At 49.6% G+C, this 20,132-nt stretch overlaps 1 protein-coding gene across 3 annotated transcripts in view; it reads left to right on the forward strand.

Moving 5' to 3' along the window:
• The window catches only part of PLEKHB1 (pleckstrin homology domain containing B1), a 45,763-nt gene that overhangs the window by 6,005 nt on the left and 19,626 nt on the right, over window positions 1-20,132 (forward strand). For all 3 annotated transcript variants that reach the window (XM_060274058.1, XM_060274059.1, XM_060274060.1), the window contains exons 3-4: window positions 194-346; window positions 8,348-8,450. In XM_060274058.1, the coding sequence (XP_060130041.1) occupies window positions 194-346; window positions 8,348-8,450 (256 nt within the window). The remainder of the gene's footprint in view (window positions 1-193; window positions 347-8,347; window positions 8,451-20,132) is intronic.

Here is a 20,132-nt window from a genome sequence, read left to right on the forward strand (position 1 = left end):
CTCTGGAGCTGAGCGAGGGATATGTAAATAGAGAGGCGCAGTGACCTCGTAGCTCCAAGGAAGGGCTGGCAAAAAAACAGGAGGCATTAGTTTTGCATACTGCTCTATCACCGCCACTTTTTTGGTCTTCATAGTCACCTTTATTCACCCTTCCCCCCCTTCTCTTTCTTTTTCCCCTCCCCGGCCACCACAGGTTCCATCCTGAGACGATGGAAAAGGAACTGGTTCGTCTTGTGGGTCGACGGCACCCTCGTCTATTACCACGACGACACCGGCCGCGATATGGATGGCCGGATCAACATCAAGTTCAACTGCCGGGACGTCCGGACGGGCCGCGAGTGCCGCGGTGAGTGTTTGCCCATCGCTTGTGAACCGCGCCGATGTGCGTGACCCCGCAGGGACAGAGAGCGCTGGTGTTGTTTTTTTACACCAGGAACGAAACCGCTTGGGGAGCCGCCGTTTATTTTTTCCTTAAACAAGTCTCTAGTCCTTAAGACGGCATCCGTTTGTTCATTGCGTTTATATCCCACTTTTCCCTGCCCCCACCAAGGAGTTTGAGGCTGTGCGCATGTTCCCCCCCCATTTAATCCCCACTGTGAGGGAGTTTGGACTGAGAGGCAGCGACTGGCACAAGGTCGCCCAGTGAGCTTCATGGCTAAGGGAGGATTCAAACTCTAACCACTACACCACACTGGGTCTTAGGGCTTAGGGAGCTGGGTATGTTTAGCCTGGAGAAGAGAAGGTTAAGGGGTGATATGATAGCCATGTTCAAATATATGAAAGGGTGTCATATGGAGGAGGGAGAAAGGTTGTTTTCTGCTGCTCCAGAGAAGCGGACACGGAGCAATGGATTCAAACTACAAGAAAGAAGATTCCACCTCAACATTAGGAAGAACTTCTTGACAGTAAGAGCTGTTCGACAGTGGAACTTGCTGCCAAGGAGTGTGGTGGAGTCTCCTTCTTTGGAGGTCTTTAAGCAGAGGCTTGACAGGCATATGTCAAGAATGCTTTGATGGTGTTTCCTGCTTGGCAGGCGGTTGGACTGGATGGCCCTTGTGGTCTCTTCCAACTCTATGATTCTATGACTGTGAAAAGGGGCTGAAAAATAGGGCTGAACTGAATTGCTTCCAAGCAATTGATGATGATGATTTAATATTCTATTATTTTTATAAGATAAGATATCTTTATTGTCATTGTCCCCTTGCGGGAACAACAAAATTACTCTGTTATTATTTTATCATTGGTTTCCCCAGCCACTCTGGGCAGCTTCCGACAGATACAGAAGCATAATAAAACACCAGACATAAAAAACTCCCCTATACACTACAGGGCTTCCTTCAGATGTCTCCTAAAAGTTGCAGTTATTTATCTCCTTGACATCTGATGAAAGGCCTTCAAACTATCCAAGAGGTATATTAGATCTCATTGTACATGTTTCCAGTAAGCCGGTTTGCCAATATACTTAATATTTTTCGCCATCCGTTCCAAGAGAGCACATTACAAACCCTTCCCAGAGTCCTTTCCTTGAATTGCCTGCCTTCCCTTTGCCTCTGGGCACCTGCCTAATATTTACAAAACAGCTCTGGTTATATAAAAGAGGCCCAAGAGGGACATTCTCCGTGGCAAAATACCCTCGGGGGACGGTGCTGCGTTGCAGCAGAGAGACGCTGGCGGGGAGGGATGCTTCACCCTTCCCCTGCCGGCGCCTTCCCCCCTGAAACCCCCTCCTCTTGTTACTTCACTGGCCCACCCTGTGGGGTTCCAGACGGTCTTACCCACTGGAAGTAGCAGAATAAAGAGAAAAAGCTAGCACAGGAAAGTAAGCCAAACTGCCTTGTTTCGTAAGCGGCAGAGCCCGGGTGAGAAACCGGAAGACCTACACATGTTGTTGGACCGCAGCTTCCGTCCGCTACACTCCTGGGGGCTGATGGGAGCTGGGGCAGGGCCAGATTTAGGTTTGATGAGGCCCTAAGCTACTGAAGGTAATGGGGCCCTTTATATGTCCAGCTGTCCTTTGTCAACAACAAATTGTTGTTTAGTCATTTAGTCGTGTCTGACTCTTCTTGACCCCATGGACCAGAGCACGCCAGGCACTCCTGTCTTCCACTGCCTCCCGCAGTTTGGTCAAACTCATGTTCGTAGCTTCAAGAACACTGTCCAACCATCTTGTCCTCTGCCGTCCCCTTCTCCTTGTGCTTTCCCAACATCACGGTCTTACCAGGGAGTCTTCTCTTCTCATGAGGTGGCCAAAGTATTGGAGCCTCGGCTTCAGGATCTGTCCTTCCAGTGAGCACTCAGGGCTGATTTCCTTCAGAATGGATAGGTCTGATCTTCTCGCAATCCATGGGACTCAAGGGAAGTAATAGTACCACTGTATTCTGCTCTGGTCAGACCTCCCCTGGAGTACTGTGTCCAGTTCTGGGCACCACAGTTCAAGAAGGATACAGACAAGCTGGAACGTGTCCAGAAGAGGGCAACCAAAATGGTCAAAGGCCTGGAAACGATGCCTTATGAGGAACGGCTTAGGGAGCTGGGTATGTTTAGCCTGGAGAAGAGAAGGTTAAGGGGTGATATGATAGCCATGTTCAAATATATAAAAGGATGTCATATAGAAGAGGGAGAAAGGTTGTTTTCTGCTGCTCCAGAGAAGCGGACACGGAGCAATGGATTCAAACTACAAGAAAGAAGATTCCACCTAAACATTAGGAAGAACTTCCTGACAGTAAGAGCTGTTCGACAGTGGAATTTGCTGCCAAGGAGTGTGGTGGAGTCTCCTTCTTTGGAGGTCTTTAAGCATAGGCTTGACAGCCATCTGTCAGGAATGCTTTGATGGCGTTTCCTGCTTGGCAGGGGGTTGGACTGGATGGCCCTTGTGGTCTCTTCCAACTCTATGATTCTATGATTCTACAATCCTATGATTCTATGATTCCTTCCCTACAGATCCTCTCAGATTCTGTGACTCTCAAGAGTCTCCTCCATCACCATAATTCAAAAGCCTCAAATCTTCGGTGATCAGCCTTCTTTATGAACAGTTCTGTGATTCAATGAATTAATTGCACACTTATGGAAAATCCCATTTAAAAATGTTAGTTTAATCAGTTCAACTTAATTGATCCAGTTGTACCAGCTTTCCTCCCTGGGGCAGAAGCAACATTCCTCCCCCTGCCTCCTGGCTCTCTTTCTGTCTCTGCTCCCTCTTGTTTGCGTGTTTTTGCTCTTGCACTGCTTGGTACAACAGTGCTGAGTCACCCAGAGCGTTCTTTCGCAGACAATGGATGGAAAGAAACAGCCCAAACAGAGGGCTGGTTCATGTAGCGCCATGTCTCTCCTTTCTGAGACTTCCAGCGGCAAAAAATAAAAAATAAAAATTGCAATGCTCTGCAGTTGCCCAAGCTGGCTGCCTGTCTCCAGCTCACTCCCTGCAGGGGATTCCGCGATATTGATGCATAATGTTCAATAAACTTTAAGTGACCTGCTCATCTCATTTTTCCTCCCTGGCTACAGCGGGGGTTGAAAGGGAACTCGCCGCTCTTCCAGTCTGAACGCTTGCAAAAGTCAAATCCTCTTACCAAAATGTGACTTAAAAGAAAACACAAAAAAACTTTATTACATTTTCAAAATTTACCAAGAAAGAATAAAAAGAATAAATTGATCCTAAATTGCACCTTAGTAGCACCTTAGTAGCACCTTATACAGAGGGTGGTGGGGGTGGGTGGGAATGGGTGATGGGCTGATGGGAGTGGTAAACCTGTAGATGGCTGTTAACGACTGCTGATGACTGCAATTAGTCCTGGGGGGGGGGAGGCACAATAATACAACCACCAGACTTAACATGGACACTGGTACCAGAGCCTGCAATAAACCCAGATGCCAACTTTGCTGCCACATACACCCAGACAACATCATTACTGGCTCCAACATACCATCTCAGGACTATTCAATTGCTCATCTTCTAACATTGTGTATGCCATCAAATGCCAACAGTGCCCTTCAGCTCTCTATATTGGACAAACAGGCCAAACCCTACACCAAAGGATAAATGGACACAAATCTGACATCAGGAACCACAAGACAGGGAAACCAGTAGGAGAACACTTCAATCTCCCAGGGCATTCTATACAAGATCTCAAAGCAGCTGTTTTATTACAGAGAAATTTCAGGAACAGACTGGAAAGAGAAGTTTCTGAATTGGAACTCATTACCAAGCTTAAAACCATGGAGCCACCTGGGATGAATAGAGACATCGGATTCTTATCTCATTATGCATGATCAAGCTTTCTTTAGCGTCTCAGCCCTTGCTTCCCCCCCCCAGGACTAATTGCAGTCACCAGCAGTCGTTAACAGCCATCTACAGGTTTACCACTCCCATCAGCCCATCACCCATTCCCACCCACCCCCACCACCCTCTGAATAGATATATAGCGTCTGACACTTCTGTTTCAAGTGTATCTGAAGAAGTGTGCATGCACACGAAAGCTCATACCAAAATAAAAACTTAGTTGGTCTTTAAGGTGCTACTGAAGGATTTTTTTTCTATTTTGATATCCAAGGGTTTGGCAAATTGCCCTTCTTGAAAAGAAATTTCGTACGCTAAAAGTCTCTAAAGGGCAAAGCTCGAATGACTGCTTTTTAAAAAAATAAATAAGTGGCATGGTTTTATTTCTTATACAAATATTCCGGCATGTGTTCCTTCAGTGTCATCAGCCTGCGCAAATGGCTGGCTCATTTAGGACTACATAGAACCTTTAGTTTCAGGAATGATGGAACTGACGGATGGAGAATACTTTCATTTTTGCCAATCTTTATTATTTGAAATGGGAATCTATCTTCGTTGTGAGTTAATACTTTTCCATCCCTTTTGGAGCTGCGCTGCATCTTTGTCCTTTTGCCCTTGCAGGCTGTGACATTTTATGGTTTCAAATTTTGATTCCCTGTTTTCTTTCTTTCTGTTATGTTTGCACTTTTCTTTTTATAACAAATCAATGATTTATATATATTTTTCCTAATCCCCTGTTTTGCATGCCAAGAGTGGAACTTGGATGGAGTGGTGGGGTGGGGGGGGGGGAGAAACTGATGCCTGCAAGGCCTTTTCTTCCCTCTGTCTCGTCTGGTCTCTCCTGAACGCTGCCCCATCTCCTGGGATCGTTGCCAAATCTTGCACCGCCATTTGTGGTTTCAGCAGGAGCCACGGAGACGGACGCTTCTCCCTAAGGTCCCAATTACTCCGCCGGTTGCAGCAGTGAAGCTGAAATGGCACAGGCATTCGGCTCGCTTGGCTGCGCACGGCTGATCCCTTGCTTTGCCACAGACTTCCCCTTCTAAATCGGCATGTTTTTGGTCCTCCAGCAGCGGGAAGCCTTGGGCCCATCCTGCGAGTCTTTGGGGAAATGAGTTGCGGGCGCTTCCTTGCCGTTGAGGCTTTGAGAATTTCTGCTTTCCTTCAAAAGGAAAAAAAAAGTTTCTGGGCCTCGAGATTTGTTGGGTTGTTTAAAAGAAGCACCAAGGAAAGTCCTTTTTGCTACGTCTCCAAAGACAAGTAAGATGCACGGAGGAGAAGGCAATCGATGTCGGAGGCAGCCATGCTTCTGAATACCAGGTGCTGGAAACTACAGGATGAGAGAGATGCTCTTGTGTTCGAATCCTGCTTGCTGGTTTCCCATTGGGGCATCTAGTTGGCCACTGTGAGAACAGAATACAGGACTGGATGGGCCATTGGTCCAGTGTTAGAAACTTGGGTATATAAGCTAACTGTCCTCCTGAAGTGTAAAATAGTGCGTAAGAAGGATGAAGACACAGCTCTCAAAACAACCAGCTCTTTATTCTAGCTCTGAGTCCAGTCTGAACAGCAGCTTAGCCGACTGGCTTATATAGTACTCAGTAACTTGCAACAGTAACAAACTTCCCCTAGCTACCCAATCTTCATTTGCATGTTGTGGACCTGAGTGAGAACTGCAGCCACAGTGAGCAGGGTAAGAACTGCAGCCACGGTGGCCAGAAGGAATACTGCAGTTAACTTAATATATAACATGAAGGACCAGGTGCGCAGATTGGGAGTCAGTTTGGACTCACAGCTGTCCATGGAGGCGCAGGTCAATTCCGTGTCCGGGACAGCTGTCTCCCAGCTACACCAGCATTACACTTTCCATTTTAAGTTCAGAATAGAGGAGTTGCTTTGAAAGACGATCATCAGGCATCCGCACAACATGACCCGTCCAACAAAGTTGATATTGAAGAATCGTTGCTTCAACACTGGTGATCTTTGCTTCTTCCAGTACAATGGTATTAGTTCGCCTGTCTTGTTGATCCATCTAGCTCAGTGTTGTCTACACTGACAGGCAGGTCAGGAAAATGATGCTGCCATGCTAAAAGATCTCCCTCCCTCTCTTTCTCTGTCTGTCTGGATGAGCCCTTTTAGGACGCGGGTGGCGCTGTGGGTTAAACCACAGAGCCTAGGGCTTGCCAATCAGAAGGTCGGTGGTTCGAATCCCCGCGACGGGGTGAGCTCCCGTTGCTCGGTCCCAGCTCCTGCCAATCTAGCAGTTCGAAATCACATCAAAGTGCAAGTAGATAAATAGGTACTGCTCTGGCGGGAAGGTAAACGACGTTTCCGTGCGCTGCTCTGGTTCGCCAGGAACGGCTTTGTCATGCTGGCCACATGACCTGGAAGCTGTACATGACCTGGAAGCTCCCTCGGACAGTAAAACGAGATGAGCACCGCTCCGGCGGGAAGGTGGGGAGACCATTTGGTAAACCTTCGACTACCAAGCATATTGAGTACGGTTTTGTGGGAAGCTGAATTCTGAGGGTTGTTGTTGTTGTTGTTGTTGTTGTTGTTGTTGTTTTTAAAACAGAACAAGAGGGATAATAACTCCTTGATTAATTACAAGGTCCTTTGAACCTGATCCTGGGCAAAGTAATGGGAAATTAATAAAGATATTCTGACCAGGTGTTTTAATCAACATGTTGAACGTAGTTTAACGAACAGCCGGCACAATTAGAGCAAAACACCCCATCTTATTATTTTATTAAATAAAGACTGCGTTTTGTGTGGTTTCTGGTTTCCGGCTTCTCTGCCCAAGGGATGGAATCCACGGGCTTTGAGCAAGGAGGGTTGGCGGTTCGAATCTGCACAGTGGGGTGAGCTCCCGTTCCTCTGTCCCAGCTCCTGCCAACCTAGCAGGTCGAAAGCATGCCAGCGCAAGTAGATAAATAGATACCGTTCCGGTGGGAAGGTAAACAGCGTTTCCATGCACTCTGATTTCCGCCACGGTGTCCCATTGCGCCAGAAGCGGCTTAGTCCTGCTGGCCACATGACCCGGAAAGCTGTCTGTGGACAAACGCTGGCTCCCTTGGCTTGTAAAGAGAGATGAGTGCCGTAACCCCATAGTCGCATTTGCCTGGACTTAACTGTCCAGGGGTCCTTTACCTTTACCAGCTTCCTCCAGTTCGCCAGAGGGCAGGAGGCGTTGGGCGTTGCAGCTGGAACCTCTGCAGGCCAAGCAGCTGCTGTTCCCGAGTTCCGGTCCCTCTCCATCCAGTGGTCTACGCTGTCTTATTGCCCAGCTGTTTTTCCTGCTGTGTCACTTGAGAACCTTTTCCGAGAGATATTCAGGCTCACACCACAGACCTTCTGAACGCAGAGGAGGGGAGCAGACATTCATTTCTGACGCCTTCATCCCCCGAACCTACTTTCTTTTTTAATTTGTTTATTTGGTAATAATTTGTGTAAAATAGGAAATTTTGAGAAAACTGAAAGTAAGTCAGACAACAGGGAGAAACTTTAGGCAAGTGCGAATTTAAAGAATTTAATCAGGGAACGCAATGGGAGGATCGGAGGTCAAGTTAAATTGAATTACAAAACGATGTACAAAGCAAGTATCAATTAAGGGATGAAAGATTGTAGACTTTTATTTTTATTTTGTGTTTAACCTCAATTGATCATCTTTGTTATGTTACGCAATTTTCAACCAATAAAGCATTTATTAAAGAAAATCAAATCAAAGTTTTACAATCACATATCCAATATATAACATAGAAAAAAGATTCCAAGGAATCTCCTGAACTTCCCACTTCCCCTTTGCGGGTCCTGTTGTTAATCATTTCCTCCTGCATCTTTTATAATAATCCAAGTCCTTTACTTCTCCATTATGTCCGAAAATTCACCATTAAACAACAAGTGTTATTCCAGTCCTGCTGTAACCATTTTAACTGTTTACAATGAATTTTATAATGGTTTTTTAAGATAAATTATAATTCTCCCCCCATTCCTTATTGAAATTTTAAACATTTTTTTCAACTACTCTCTTAACCCCCCCCCCTTTTGTCTGCCTCTCCTTTGGATTTCCAGACATCCCGCCTCCTGAAGGGAGAACCCGCGAGTGTCTGATGTGCATCGTGCAAAGAGACGGCTCCAAAACGATGCTGTGTGCCGAAAGCGAGGACGATGCTGTGTAAGTTGCTGCAATAATAATCCCATTTTACAGATGGACAATTGAGGCCGAGACTTGCCCATAGCTGCTGAGTTTAATATGAATTAGTATTAAATATTCCACATTTCATATAGCTGTTATAATTATGAATTTTTCACCCTTCGCCCCAAGGTTTAAAAATAATTTAAAACAACTTGCAGCCATGAAAGTAAGGTGAGTCCTTAAAGCACACACCTCAAGCACCTTCACCATCCTCTGAAAAAATACAATGAAGTAGCCAGGTGCATCTCTGTGGGGAGTTGCATGGCTTAGGGGCTGCCACAGAGAAGGCCGTGTCCCCCTGAGCTACTGCCACCCCCAAGTCTCTGAGGGCACAGGAACTACCAAGAAGACCCCCCTCTGCCGATCCCAGCACCTGAGAGGATCTGTAGGGAAGGAATCATAGGATTGTAGAATCATAGAGTTGGAAGAGACCACAAGGGCCATCCAGTCCAGCCCCCTGCCAAGCAGGAAACACCATCAAAGCATTCCTGACAGATGGCTGTCAAGCCTCTGCTTAAAGACCTCCAAAGAAGGAGACTCCACCACACTCCCTGGCAGCAAATTCCACTGTCGAACAGTTCTTACGGTACTGTCAGGAAGTTCCTCCTAATGTTTAGGTGGAATCTTCTTTCTTGTAGTTTGAATCTATTGCTCCGTGTCCGCTTCTCTGGAGCAGCAGAAAACAATCTTTCTCCCTCCTCTATATGACATCCTTTTATATATTTGAACATGGCTATCATATCACCCCTTAACCTTCTCTTCTCCAGGCTAAACATACCCAGCTCCCTAAGCCGTTCCTCATAAGGCATCGTTTCCAGGCCTTTGACCATTTTCGTTGCCCTCTTCTGGACACATTCCAGCTTTTCAGTATCCTTCTTGAACTGTGCTGCCCAGAGCTGGACACAGTATTCCAGGTGAGGTCTGACCAGAGCAGAATGTTGTTGTTGTTTAGTCGTTTAGTCGTGTCCGACTCTTCGTGACCCCATGGACCATAGCACGCCAGGCACTCCTGTCTTGCACTGCCTCCCGCAGTTTGGTCAAACTCATGTTCGTAGCTTCGAGAACACTGTCCAACCATCTCGTCCTCTGTCGTCCCCTTCTCCTAGTGCCCTCAATCTTTCCCAACATCAGGGTCTTTTCCAAGGATTCTTCTCTTCTCATGAGGTGGCCAAAGTATTGGAGCCTCAGCTTCACGATCTGTCCTTCCAGGGAGCACTCAGGGCTGATTTCCTTAAGAATGGATAGGTTTGATCTTCTTGCAGTCCATGGGACTCTCTAGAGTCTCCTCCAGCACCATAATTCAAAAGCATCAATTCTTCGGCGATCAGCCTTCTTTATGATCCAGCTCTCACTTCCATACATCACTACTGGGAAAACCATAGCTTTAACTATACGGACCTTTGTCGGCAAGGTGATGTCTCTGCTTTTTAAGATGCTTTGTCAATGCCTTGTCATGGCGAAGGGGCTTGAATAACTCAGAGAAGCTATGAGCTATGCCATGCAGGGCCACCCAAGATGGACAGGTCATAGTGGAGAGTTTTGACTAAATGTGATCCACCTGGAGAAGGAACTGGCAAGCCACTCCAGTATCCCTGCCAAGAAAACTCCATGGACAAAGACAACAGACCAGAGCAGAATACAGTGGTACTATTACTTCCCTTGATCTAGATGCTATACTCCGATTGATGCAGCCCAGAATTGCATTGGCTTTTTTAGCTGCTGCATCACACTGTTGACTCATGTCAAGTTTGTGGTCTACCAAGACTCCTAGATCCTTTTCACATTGTAGAGTAGGAAGGGTCCCCAGGGGTCATCTAGTCCAACCCCCTGCAATGCGGGAATCTCAGCGAAAGCAACCATGAGTCAGGAGGAGTCAGGAGCCCTTTCAGATATTTGCAGCCTGGGTCAATCAAGACTTCAAACACCAATGCAAGCACCTGGAATTGGACCTGGAAACGAGCCAACGACCAATACGGATTAATTAATACTGTTAAATGTGGGAGCTAAGAAGTGGGGAATGGGTCTGGAGCCCTCTCTCCGTCACAGTGTTCCGTGACTCAGTTTCCACAATCTGTAAAATGGGAACAAAAGGGCTCTACTGCCAAACAATCACCGGCCGGTGAAGCCTGAGAAAACTGCTGGAAAGGGCTTCCTCGGGGCGAAGTGAGGCTATAACAATGGAGCTGGGACTACAAACCCCATGATTCCTGACCATTGGCCAGGCTGCTTGCAAGGGCTGCTGGGGGTTGAACCCAGCAGCATTGGGGAGGGGAGAGATGACCCGGTTCTCTGCCCCCGAGCTTTTGGAACACCACTTCCATCCTGTCTCTGAGATCCAGCCGGCTAAAGGGTTAGTGCCAGCCCTTGTTAATGATGTTTACTCTTGGTGCCTTTGCTACTGCCTCCAGGCCCTGGGGGAAATGATGTTTGGAAACAAACCCGCTTCCTCCGGGGATGTGGTAGCTCTTGAAAGATTTCCACCTCTTCGCGTCAGCTGCTGTGTATACAAACCGGAGGGTGGCTGCCTTTCTCCCACGTTCCCCTGGCAACGGACCGGTCGGAAATATCCCCCTGCAGATGCATGCAGTGTTCGGAAGCCAGGTGAGCGGAAATGCAAGTTGTTCAGACTTAAAGCATGCAGAGGGTCCCAGGTTCAAGTCCTGCCATTTCCAGGGGAGACTTCTGAGGCCCTGCAGAGCTGCTGGCAGTCATTGTAGACAATACAGAGCTAGATGGACCTTCTGTAACCCCTGTGATCGCTGTATATGTTGGACCAGATGAAGACTGTGGGGTCCAGCAGGGGAAGAGGTGTGTGTGGGGGTGTACCTCAGGGGTCAGCAAATGTTTTCAGCAGGGGGCCAGTCTACTGTCCCTCAGACCATGGGAGGGGGGGCAGACTATATTTTTTGGGGGGAATGAAGGAATTCCTATGCCCCACAAATAACCCAGAGATGCATTTTAAATAAAAGCACACATTCTACTCAAGTAAAAACACGCTGATTCCTGGACCGTCTGCAGACCGGATTGAGAAGGCAATTGGGCCGGATCTGGCCCCTGGGCCATGGGTTAGAGCAGGCATGTCAAACATGCGGCCCTCCAGATGTTTTGGCCTACAACTCCCATGATCCCTAGCTAGCAGGACTAGTGGTTGGGGAAGATGGGAATTGTAGTCCAAAACATCTGGAGGGCCGCAGGTTTGACATGCCTGGGTTAGAGGGTCGGACTAGGAGCTGGTGGAAACCAGGGTTCAAACAGGTTGGAGAGTTGGGCCCAAGCTAACAAAATGAATTTCAGTAGGGACAGATGTAAGGTTCTGCACTTAGACAGAAGCAGATGCCGGAATATAGAATGGGGGACTCCTCGCTTACTACCGTAGCAGTACATGTGCAAGGGATCTACGGTAGGGGTCTTGGTGGACCACAAACTTGGCATGAGTCAACAGTGTGATGCAGCAGCTAAAAAAGCCAATGCAATTCTGGGCTGCATCAATAGGAGTATAGCATCTAGATCAAGGGAAGTAATAGTACCACTGTATTCTGCTCTGGTCAGACCTCACCTGGAGTACTGTGTCCAGTTCTGGGCACCACAGTTCAAGAAGGATACTGACAAGCTGGAAGGTGTGCAACCAAGACGATCAAGGGTCTGGTAACTGAAAAGCACTTGAAGGAACTGGGTTTGTGGAGCCTGGAAAAAAGGAGACTGAGAGGAGATAGTAGAGCCATCTTCAAATATCTAAAGGTCTGTCACGTGGAAGAGCGAACAAGCTTGTTTTCTCCTGCTGTGGAGGGCAGGACTCGAACCCATGGCTTCAAGTCACAAGAAAGGCAATTCAAACTTAACATTAGGAAGAACTCTCTGATGAAAAGAGCTGTTTAACAGCAGAGTGGACTCCCTCAGGAGGTTGTGGGCTCTCCTTAGAGGTTTTTAAGCAGAGGTTGGATGGCCACCTGTCATGTATGAGCTAGTTGAGATTCCTGCCATTGAGGGGGTTGGACTAGATGACCCTTGGGGGTCCCTTCCAACTCTGCAATTCTATGAAACCCATGGAGTTCCCTGGGTGACCTTGGGCCAGCCCCTACTTCTCAGCCCTAACCTGCCTCACAGGGTTGTTGTGTGGATTAGATGGGGCTGGGAGAGAACCACCCGCCACCTTGAGCTCCTTGGAGGAGGAGTTGGGCTGTCAATTCGATAAGTTCAATTCATCTCTGCCGCCAGAGAGATGCTAGTAGTGCAATGTCCATCTGGGCCGTGACCGAAGGCCACCGGTTATTTCCCGGCTGCTAAGCAGAGCAGCTTGGGCAGATAATTAAAGATGACTTGAAGACGTCAAGGGCCGTGGAGGTCAAGGAAGGGCCAGCACAACCCCAGCTAAGCTGTGGCGAGGCGGGGGTGGGGGGTGGGGTCATTTGCTGAAGGAATGCTCCCCCTGCAAAATCCAATTAGAAAAATCCCTGGCCAGGAGGTGCAGCCCTCGGTGATTTCCTCCAGAGTCATCAGGTTGATGTCTAGTGGCACACAATCACAGAATTGTAGTGTTGAAAGGAACCCCGGGGGTCTTCTAGTCCAGCCCCCTGCAATGCAGGAATCTTAACTAAGGCATCCATAAATAGAAAAATATTTAAAAAAAATTCCAGTAGCACCTTAAAGGTAAAGGTAAAGGTACCCCTGACCATTAGGTCCAGTCGTGACAGACTTTGGGGTTGCGGTGCTCATCTCGTGTTATTGGCCAAGGGAGCCGGCGTACAGCTGGTCATGTGGCCAGCATGACAAAGCCGCTTCTGGCGATATCAAATCCGAACTCCTCCTCCTCCTCCTCCTCTTCTTCTTCAGATACACTGAAACAGAAGTCACCAGACCCTTATATATATAGTGGGAGGGTGGGGAGGGGTATTTCTCAGGAGGGTAGTAGGAGATGGGTGTTTGACTCAATGGGTATGGTAAACCTGTGGACGACTTAAAATAAAAAAAAATTCCTTCCAGTAGCATGAAAGGCCATACCAATGACAAACTTAGTTGGTCTCTAAGGTGCTACTGGAAGGAATTTTTTTGTTTGTTTGTTTCGACTACGGCAGACCAACACTTGTAACTGTTGACCACAGTTGTTGTTGTTGTTTAGTCGTTTAGTCGTGTCCGACTCTTCGTGACCCCACGGACCATAGCACGCCAGGCACTCCTCTCTTGCACTGCCTCCCGCAGTTTGGTCAAACTCATGTTCGTAGCTTCGAGAACACTGTCCAACCATCTTGTCCTCTGACGTCCCCTTCTCCTAGTGCCCTCAATCTTTCCCAACATCAGGGTCTTTTCCAAGGATTCTTCTCTTCTCATGAGGTGGCCAAAGTATTGGAGCCTCAGCTTCACGATCTGTCCTTCCAGGGAGCACTCAGGGCTGATTTCCTTCAGAATGGATAGGTTTGATCTTCTTGCAGTCCATGGGACTCTCAAGAGTCTCCTCCAGCACCACAATTCAAAAGCATCAATTCTTCGGCGATCAGCCTTCTTTATGGTCCAGCTCTCACTTCCATACATCACTACTGGGAAAACCATAGCTTTAACTATACGGACCTTTGTCGGCAAGGTGATGTCTCTGCTTTTTAAGATGCTGTCTAGGTTTGTCATTGCTTTTCTCCAAAGAAGCAGGCGTCTTTTAATTTCGTGACTGCTGTCACCATCTGCAGTGATCAAGGAGCCCAAGAAGGTGAAATCTCTCACTGCCTCCATTTCTTCCCCTTCTATTTGCCAGGAGGTGATGGGAACAGTGGCCATGATCTTGGTTTTTTTGATGTTGAGCTTCAGACCATATTTTGCGCTCTCCTCTTTCACCCTCATTAAAAGGTTCTTTAATTCCTCCTCGCTTTCTGCCATCAAGGTTGTGTCATCTGCATATCTGAGGTTGTTGATATTTCTTCCAGCAATCTTAATTCCGGCTTGGGATTCATCTAGTCCAGCCTTTCGCATGATGAATTCTGCATATAAGTTAAATAAGCAGGGAGACAATATACAACCTTGTCGTACTCCTTTCCCAATTTTGAACCACTCAGTTGTTCCATATCCAGTTCTAACTGTAGCTTCTTGTCTCACATAGAGATTTCTCAGGAGACAGATGAGGTGATCAGGCACTCCCATTTCTTTAAGAACTTGCCATAGTTTGCTGTGGTCGACACAGTCAAAGGCTTTTGCATAGTCAATGAAGCAGAAGTAGACGTTTTTCTGGAACTCTCTAGCTTTCTCCATAATCCAGCGCATGTTTGCTATTTGGTCTCTGGTTCCTCTGCCCTTTCGAAATCCAGCTTGCACTTCTGGGAGTTCTCGGTCCACATACTGCTTAAGCCTGCCTTGTAGAATTTTAAGCATAACCTTGCTAGCGTGTGAAATGAGCGCAATTGTGCGGTAGTTGGAGCATTCTTTGGCACTGCCCTTCTTTGGAATTGGGATGTAGACTGATCTTCTCCAATCCTCTGGCCATTGCTGAGTTTTCCAAACTTGCTGGCATATTGGGTGTAGCACCTTAACAGCATCATCTTTTAAAATTTTAAATAGTTCAGCTGGAATATCATCACTTCCACTGGCCTTGTTATTAGCAGTGCTTTCTAAGGCCCATTTGACTTCACTCTCCAAGATGTCTGGCTCAAGGTCAGCAACCACACTACCTGGGGTGTACGAGACCTCCATATCTTTCTTGACCACAGTTAATGACTGCAATTAGTCCTACAGGGAAAAGCAAGGGATAGTATGCAGGTGGCCAATGTGTAATGAGACAAGAATTCCGTATCTCTATTCAGTCCAGGTCTTTCCATAGTAATTTGTTGTTGTTTGGTCATTTAGTTGTGTCCGACTCTTCGTGACCCCATGGTCCAGAGCACGCCAGGCACTCCTGTCTTCCACTGCCTCCCGCAGTTTGGTCAAACTCATGTTGGTAGCTTCGAGAACACTGTCCAACCATCTCGTCCTCTGTCGTCCCCTTCTCCTTGTGCCCTCAGTCTTTCCCAACATCAGGGTCTTTTCCAAGGATTCTTCTCTTCTCTTCCATAGTGTGAGGGACAGGGGATATCGCGAAGTCCCTCCCCTCCTGAGTTCAAGCCAATCACCGAGCACAGGGGAAAGCAGAGAGAGTTCCGATTCCAGTAGGGAAACAGGAAGTCGGGTCCGAGGCTCAGGCAAGGTAGAGGAGCCAGGGTCCCAGGCGGGACAGGAAGGGGCGAATAAGGGAGGGAGACCCATCCCCCCAACGCCAGAACTACGCAGAAAGAGGAGGGGAAAGAGGATGGGTCTGCCAAAGCTTTTGTGTTGGAGAAAGACGCGCCAAAAGCCATTAGGAGGTTCTGAAACCGACTGATCACATCACTCCGTGTAAATAGCATGACTTCAGCACTGTAAATACGCAGCACCAATAAAAGAATAAAATGCAGAGCTGCGTAGCGTCGTTACTCTGAAGTAGTCCACTCCGGCCACTGTGACAGCAACCTCCTAATCCTTTTTTGGGCTACTTTGGAGTTGCCGGGATGAGCGTGTCAGAGGCGGAGAAATGGCGGCAGATCGCGGAGCAAGCCCAGCAAGAACTGCAGCAGCTGTCGCTGCAGGCGCAGGGGGAATTGAAGGCAGCTAAAGAAGAGACTAGGAAGGTCCAGGACGACCGGCTACAACTTGCGGAACAGGTGAGAGCGCTACAGGAAAGAGAGCAGGAATTAAGGGCGGTGGCGGTAGACCTCCAAAACAAGCTGGATGCAGAGAAAAACAAGGCGGGAGGGGCACCCCAAGTCCAAGTGCTGCCAGGAAGGAGAGCCGGGACCCTAGTAAGCAAGTTCAATGGAGACCCGAGGGAATATCAGGGCTTTGAGACTGAGATTGTGTATGCTCTTGAGCTGCACCACGCTGAGTTCCCTGATGATGAGCACAGGGTAGCGTTTATTGTGGAGCACCTTACCGGGGCAGCCAGGGAGTGGCTAAGACCGTTAATCGCAACAAAGAATCCTTGCATGAAGAATGTCAAACTATTTCTAGAAGGTTTGAAAACGATGTATTCGTCCGATAGTCATATGGACCAGACTAAGGAGGAACTTCATAATTTACGCCAAGGAAATATGACAGTTCGCGCGTATTGGGCGAAATTCACCATGCTGGTGCACAGATTGGGGTGGGAACTCGAGTCACCCCCAATGCAAGCGGCGTTCTACTTGGGGTTGCATGAGGAGGTGAAGGATGAGCTCTCGAGAGGTCCAAAGCCCAGTAATATGGATCAGCTGAGCAAAGCGGCTCTGGCGGTGGGGGTGAGACAGGAATCCCGGTGGAGCGACAAGCAAGCAACGCGCGCAAAGCGGGCTTGGTTCCCACGGTCGCAGGAAAAGCCACTCCCCCAACAACCCTTTCAAGCCACGCCTGGGGCCAGTCAGGACCAGGAACCCATGCAGATTGATAGCGCGCGCGTGCGCGCGGGCTTTTCAAACCCCAGCGGCGCCAAGACGCAAGGAGGGAAGGGGTGGGAATTGCTTTCTCTGCAACTCCCCCCAGCATCTCGTCAGAGACTGCCCACATCGCAGGGAGTGGCAAGGAAAGGCGGGAACGGTTGTGCCCTCCCCCACTGACGCAGCACCACAGCTGGGAAACGGGAAAGCCTGGCTGCAGGAGACAAGGGGCAGCAGCCAGGCACAGTCAGCAGACAACAGCCCCAGCCCACCCACCCGCACAGAGAGGAGCAGAGCCAGCCCACCCCTCCCAGAGCAGGAGTGGTTCTAGAAGTGACGCTCACGCTCCCAAATGGCTATCCCCTGACGGTCCTCGCCCTAATTGACAGTGGGGCGTCAGCGAACTTCTTCTCGAGAAACTTTGCAGAAGAGCACCAGATCCAGCTTCTGCAGCTGGATTTTCCTCTGCACGTGGCAACCATTGACGGCAGAGAACTGCTGGGAGGGGCCATCACGCATCAAACCCCCCCCCCATGAGAATGACGGTGGGAAGGCACTCAGAGACACTGGCATTCAACGTCACCACCATCTCAGACCCCCCCATCGTCTTGGGCATGAGCTGGCTGGCGCGCCACGACCCCTCCATCAGTTGGCACCAGAGATGCATCACTTTTGGATCGGACTTTTGCCTGGAACATTGCATGCAGCACCAACCAGGGGAGGGGCCTCCCATAGCCACGGTGGCCACCATGCACGTCAAAGGGGGTGAGGCGATACCCAAGCCGTACTGGGACCTGCAGGAGGTCTTCAGCGAAGCGGAGTCCGACCACCTACCCCCACACAGGCCTTTTGACTGCCAGATCAACCTGGTGCCAGGGGCAACTATACCCCCAGCCAAGCTGTACGCCATGTCAGACCAGGAACTGGAGGATCTGCGCGCTTTCATCGACAAGAACCTCAAGCGGGGGTTCATCAGAGAAAGCAAGGCAGCAGGGGGCAGCCCGGTCTTCTGGGTGGACAAGAAAGACACGCAACAGCGCCGTCTTGTGGTGGATTTCAGACGGCTGAATTCAGTGACAGAGCCAGTGGCTTTCCCCATGCCCAGAGTGGATGATCTCCTGACAGCGGCACGCAGGGGCAAGATTTTCACCAAGCTAGACCTGAGGGGGGCGTACAACTTGATCAGGATCCGGGAAGGCGATGAATGGAAAACCACGATGTTCACGCCTCTGGGCTCTTTTGAATATCTGGTGATGCCCTTCGGGTTGCAAGGGGGCTCAGCATGCTTCCAGGCCTTCATGCACCACGTCCTGGGTTCCCTCCTTTTCAGGAAATGCTTGGTCTTCCTGGATGACATCCTTATCTACTCCGATGACCCAGTGCAGCATGTGAAAGATGTCAGGGAGGTGTTGCAGCGCCTGAAGGAGAACCATCTGTATGTGAAGCTGGAGAAGTGCAAGTTTCACACCAAGGAGGTGGACTTCCTAGGCTACAAGCTGTCAGACAAGGGGCTGGCGATGGACAAGGACAAGGTGCAGGCCATCCTGGACTGGCACAGCCCCAGGACGCGCAAAGATGCCCAACGCCTACTAGGCTTCGCCAACTTCTACAGGAAGTTCATCAAGAACTTCTCTCGCGTTACGGCTCCCATCACTGACTGCCTGAGAGGCAAGCAGAAGTTCAGGTGGACACCAGAGGCGCAAGCAGCGTTTGAAAGCCTCAAGAGGGTGTTCGCCTCAGACCAGAACCTGTTCCACGTGGTTCAGGACGCGCCCCTACGCGTGGAGACAGATGCTTCTGATAAAGCGGTGGGCGCCATTTTGTTGCAACTGGACGCCAACAGAGAGTGGAGACCCTGTGCCTTCTTCTCCAGGAAGTTGACCCAGCCAGAGCGAAACTACACGGTGTTTGATCGGGAACTTCTTGCGATCCACGCTGCGTTCCAGCACTGGAGACACTTCCTGGTGGGCGCCAAGCACCCCATCCAGGTGTGCACAGACCACAAGAACCTGGAGTTCTGGAGAACTGCCAGGGTGCTCAACCAGCGGCAGATACGGTGGGCAGAGTTCTTCTCGAACTTCAACTTCTCCATACACTACATCCCGGGAGAGCAGAATGTCAGGGCGGATGCCCTCTCCCGCAAGCCAGAGTACATGGAGGAGGAGGCGCCACCGGCACCCAGACACATCTTCCCCCCGTCAGCATGGTCCTGCGGAGCAGCAGTGGTAAGCGAGGCAGAACTCACAGCACTGACGGCAGCGGATGAATTTGCCAACCGCATCTTCAGAGAACTGAGAGGGGGGGGAGCAGGCAAACGACTTTGCAGAACGCAGGGGGCTGCTTTTCTACAAGGGTGCACTGTACCTGCCCACCACCCAGCTTAGACGTACGGTCCTCAAGCAGCTGCACGACAACCCAACGGCGGGTCATTTTGGGAGGGACAAAACCGCTCACCTAGTCATGAGACACTTCTGGTGGCCAGGGGTGCGGGAGGATGTGAGGGATTATGTAAGGGGCTGTGACACCTGCCAGCGGGCAAAGGTGGTCAGAGCGCCACCAGCAGGTTTGCTGGAGCCCTTAGCCACACCGCACAGGCCGTGGGAAGTAGTGTCCATGGACTTCATCACAGACCTGCCGTCGTCCAGGGGCAAGACCGCAGTGTAGGTGGTGGTGGACCTCATGTCCAAAATGTGCCACTTTATACCGTGTGCCAGGGCGGTCTCTGCAGAAGAGACAGCCAAACTGTTTGTGGATCACGTATTCAGACTGCATGGATTACCTTTAAGGGTTATTTCGGATCGTGGCCGCCAATTTGTTTCCAGGTTCTGGCGGCGGCTCATGAACCTCCTGCAGGTGGAGGTCAGCTTGTCGACGGCTAGACACCCGCAGACCAATGGACAGGCGGAGAGGGTCAACGCCATTCTGCAGCAGTACCTGAGATGCTACGTCAGCCAGCGGCAAACGGACTGGGTGGATCGCCTGCCACTGGCAGAATTTGCCTACAACAATGCGGTGCACGTCTCCACAGGGGTGTCGCCCTTTAAGGCCAATTACGGGCGTGACCTCAGATCTTTCCCAGAGAGGGAGGGGGAGGAGGAGGAGGAGGGCCCACAGGCTGAGGATTGGGCAGAGGAACTGGAGACGGTGCACCAGCAGCTCAGAGAACACTTGGAGAGAGCCAAGGAAGCGTACAAGAAGGGGGCAGATCGCCACAGGCGACCGGGGGAGGTCATTAGGGTGGGGGACAAAGTGTGGTTGTCCT

Source organism: Zootoca vivipara, chromosome 4, assembly GCF_963506605.1.
Source record: "Zootoca vivipara chromosome 4, rZooViv1.1, whole genome shotgun sequence".
NCBI lineage: Eukaryota > Metazoa > Chordata > Lepidosauria > Squamata > Lacertidae > Zootoca > Zootoca vivipara.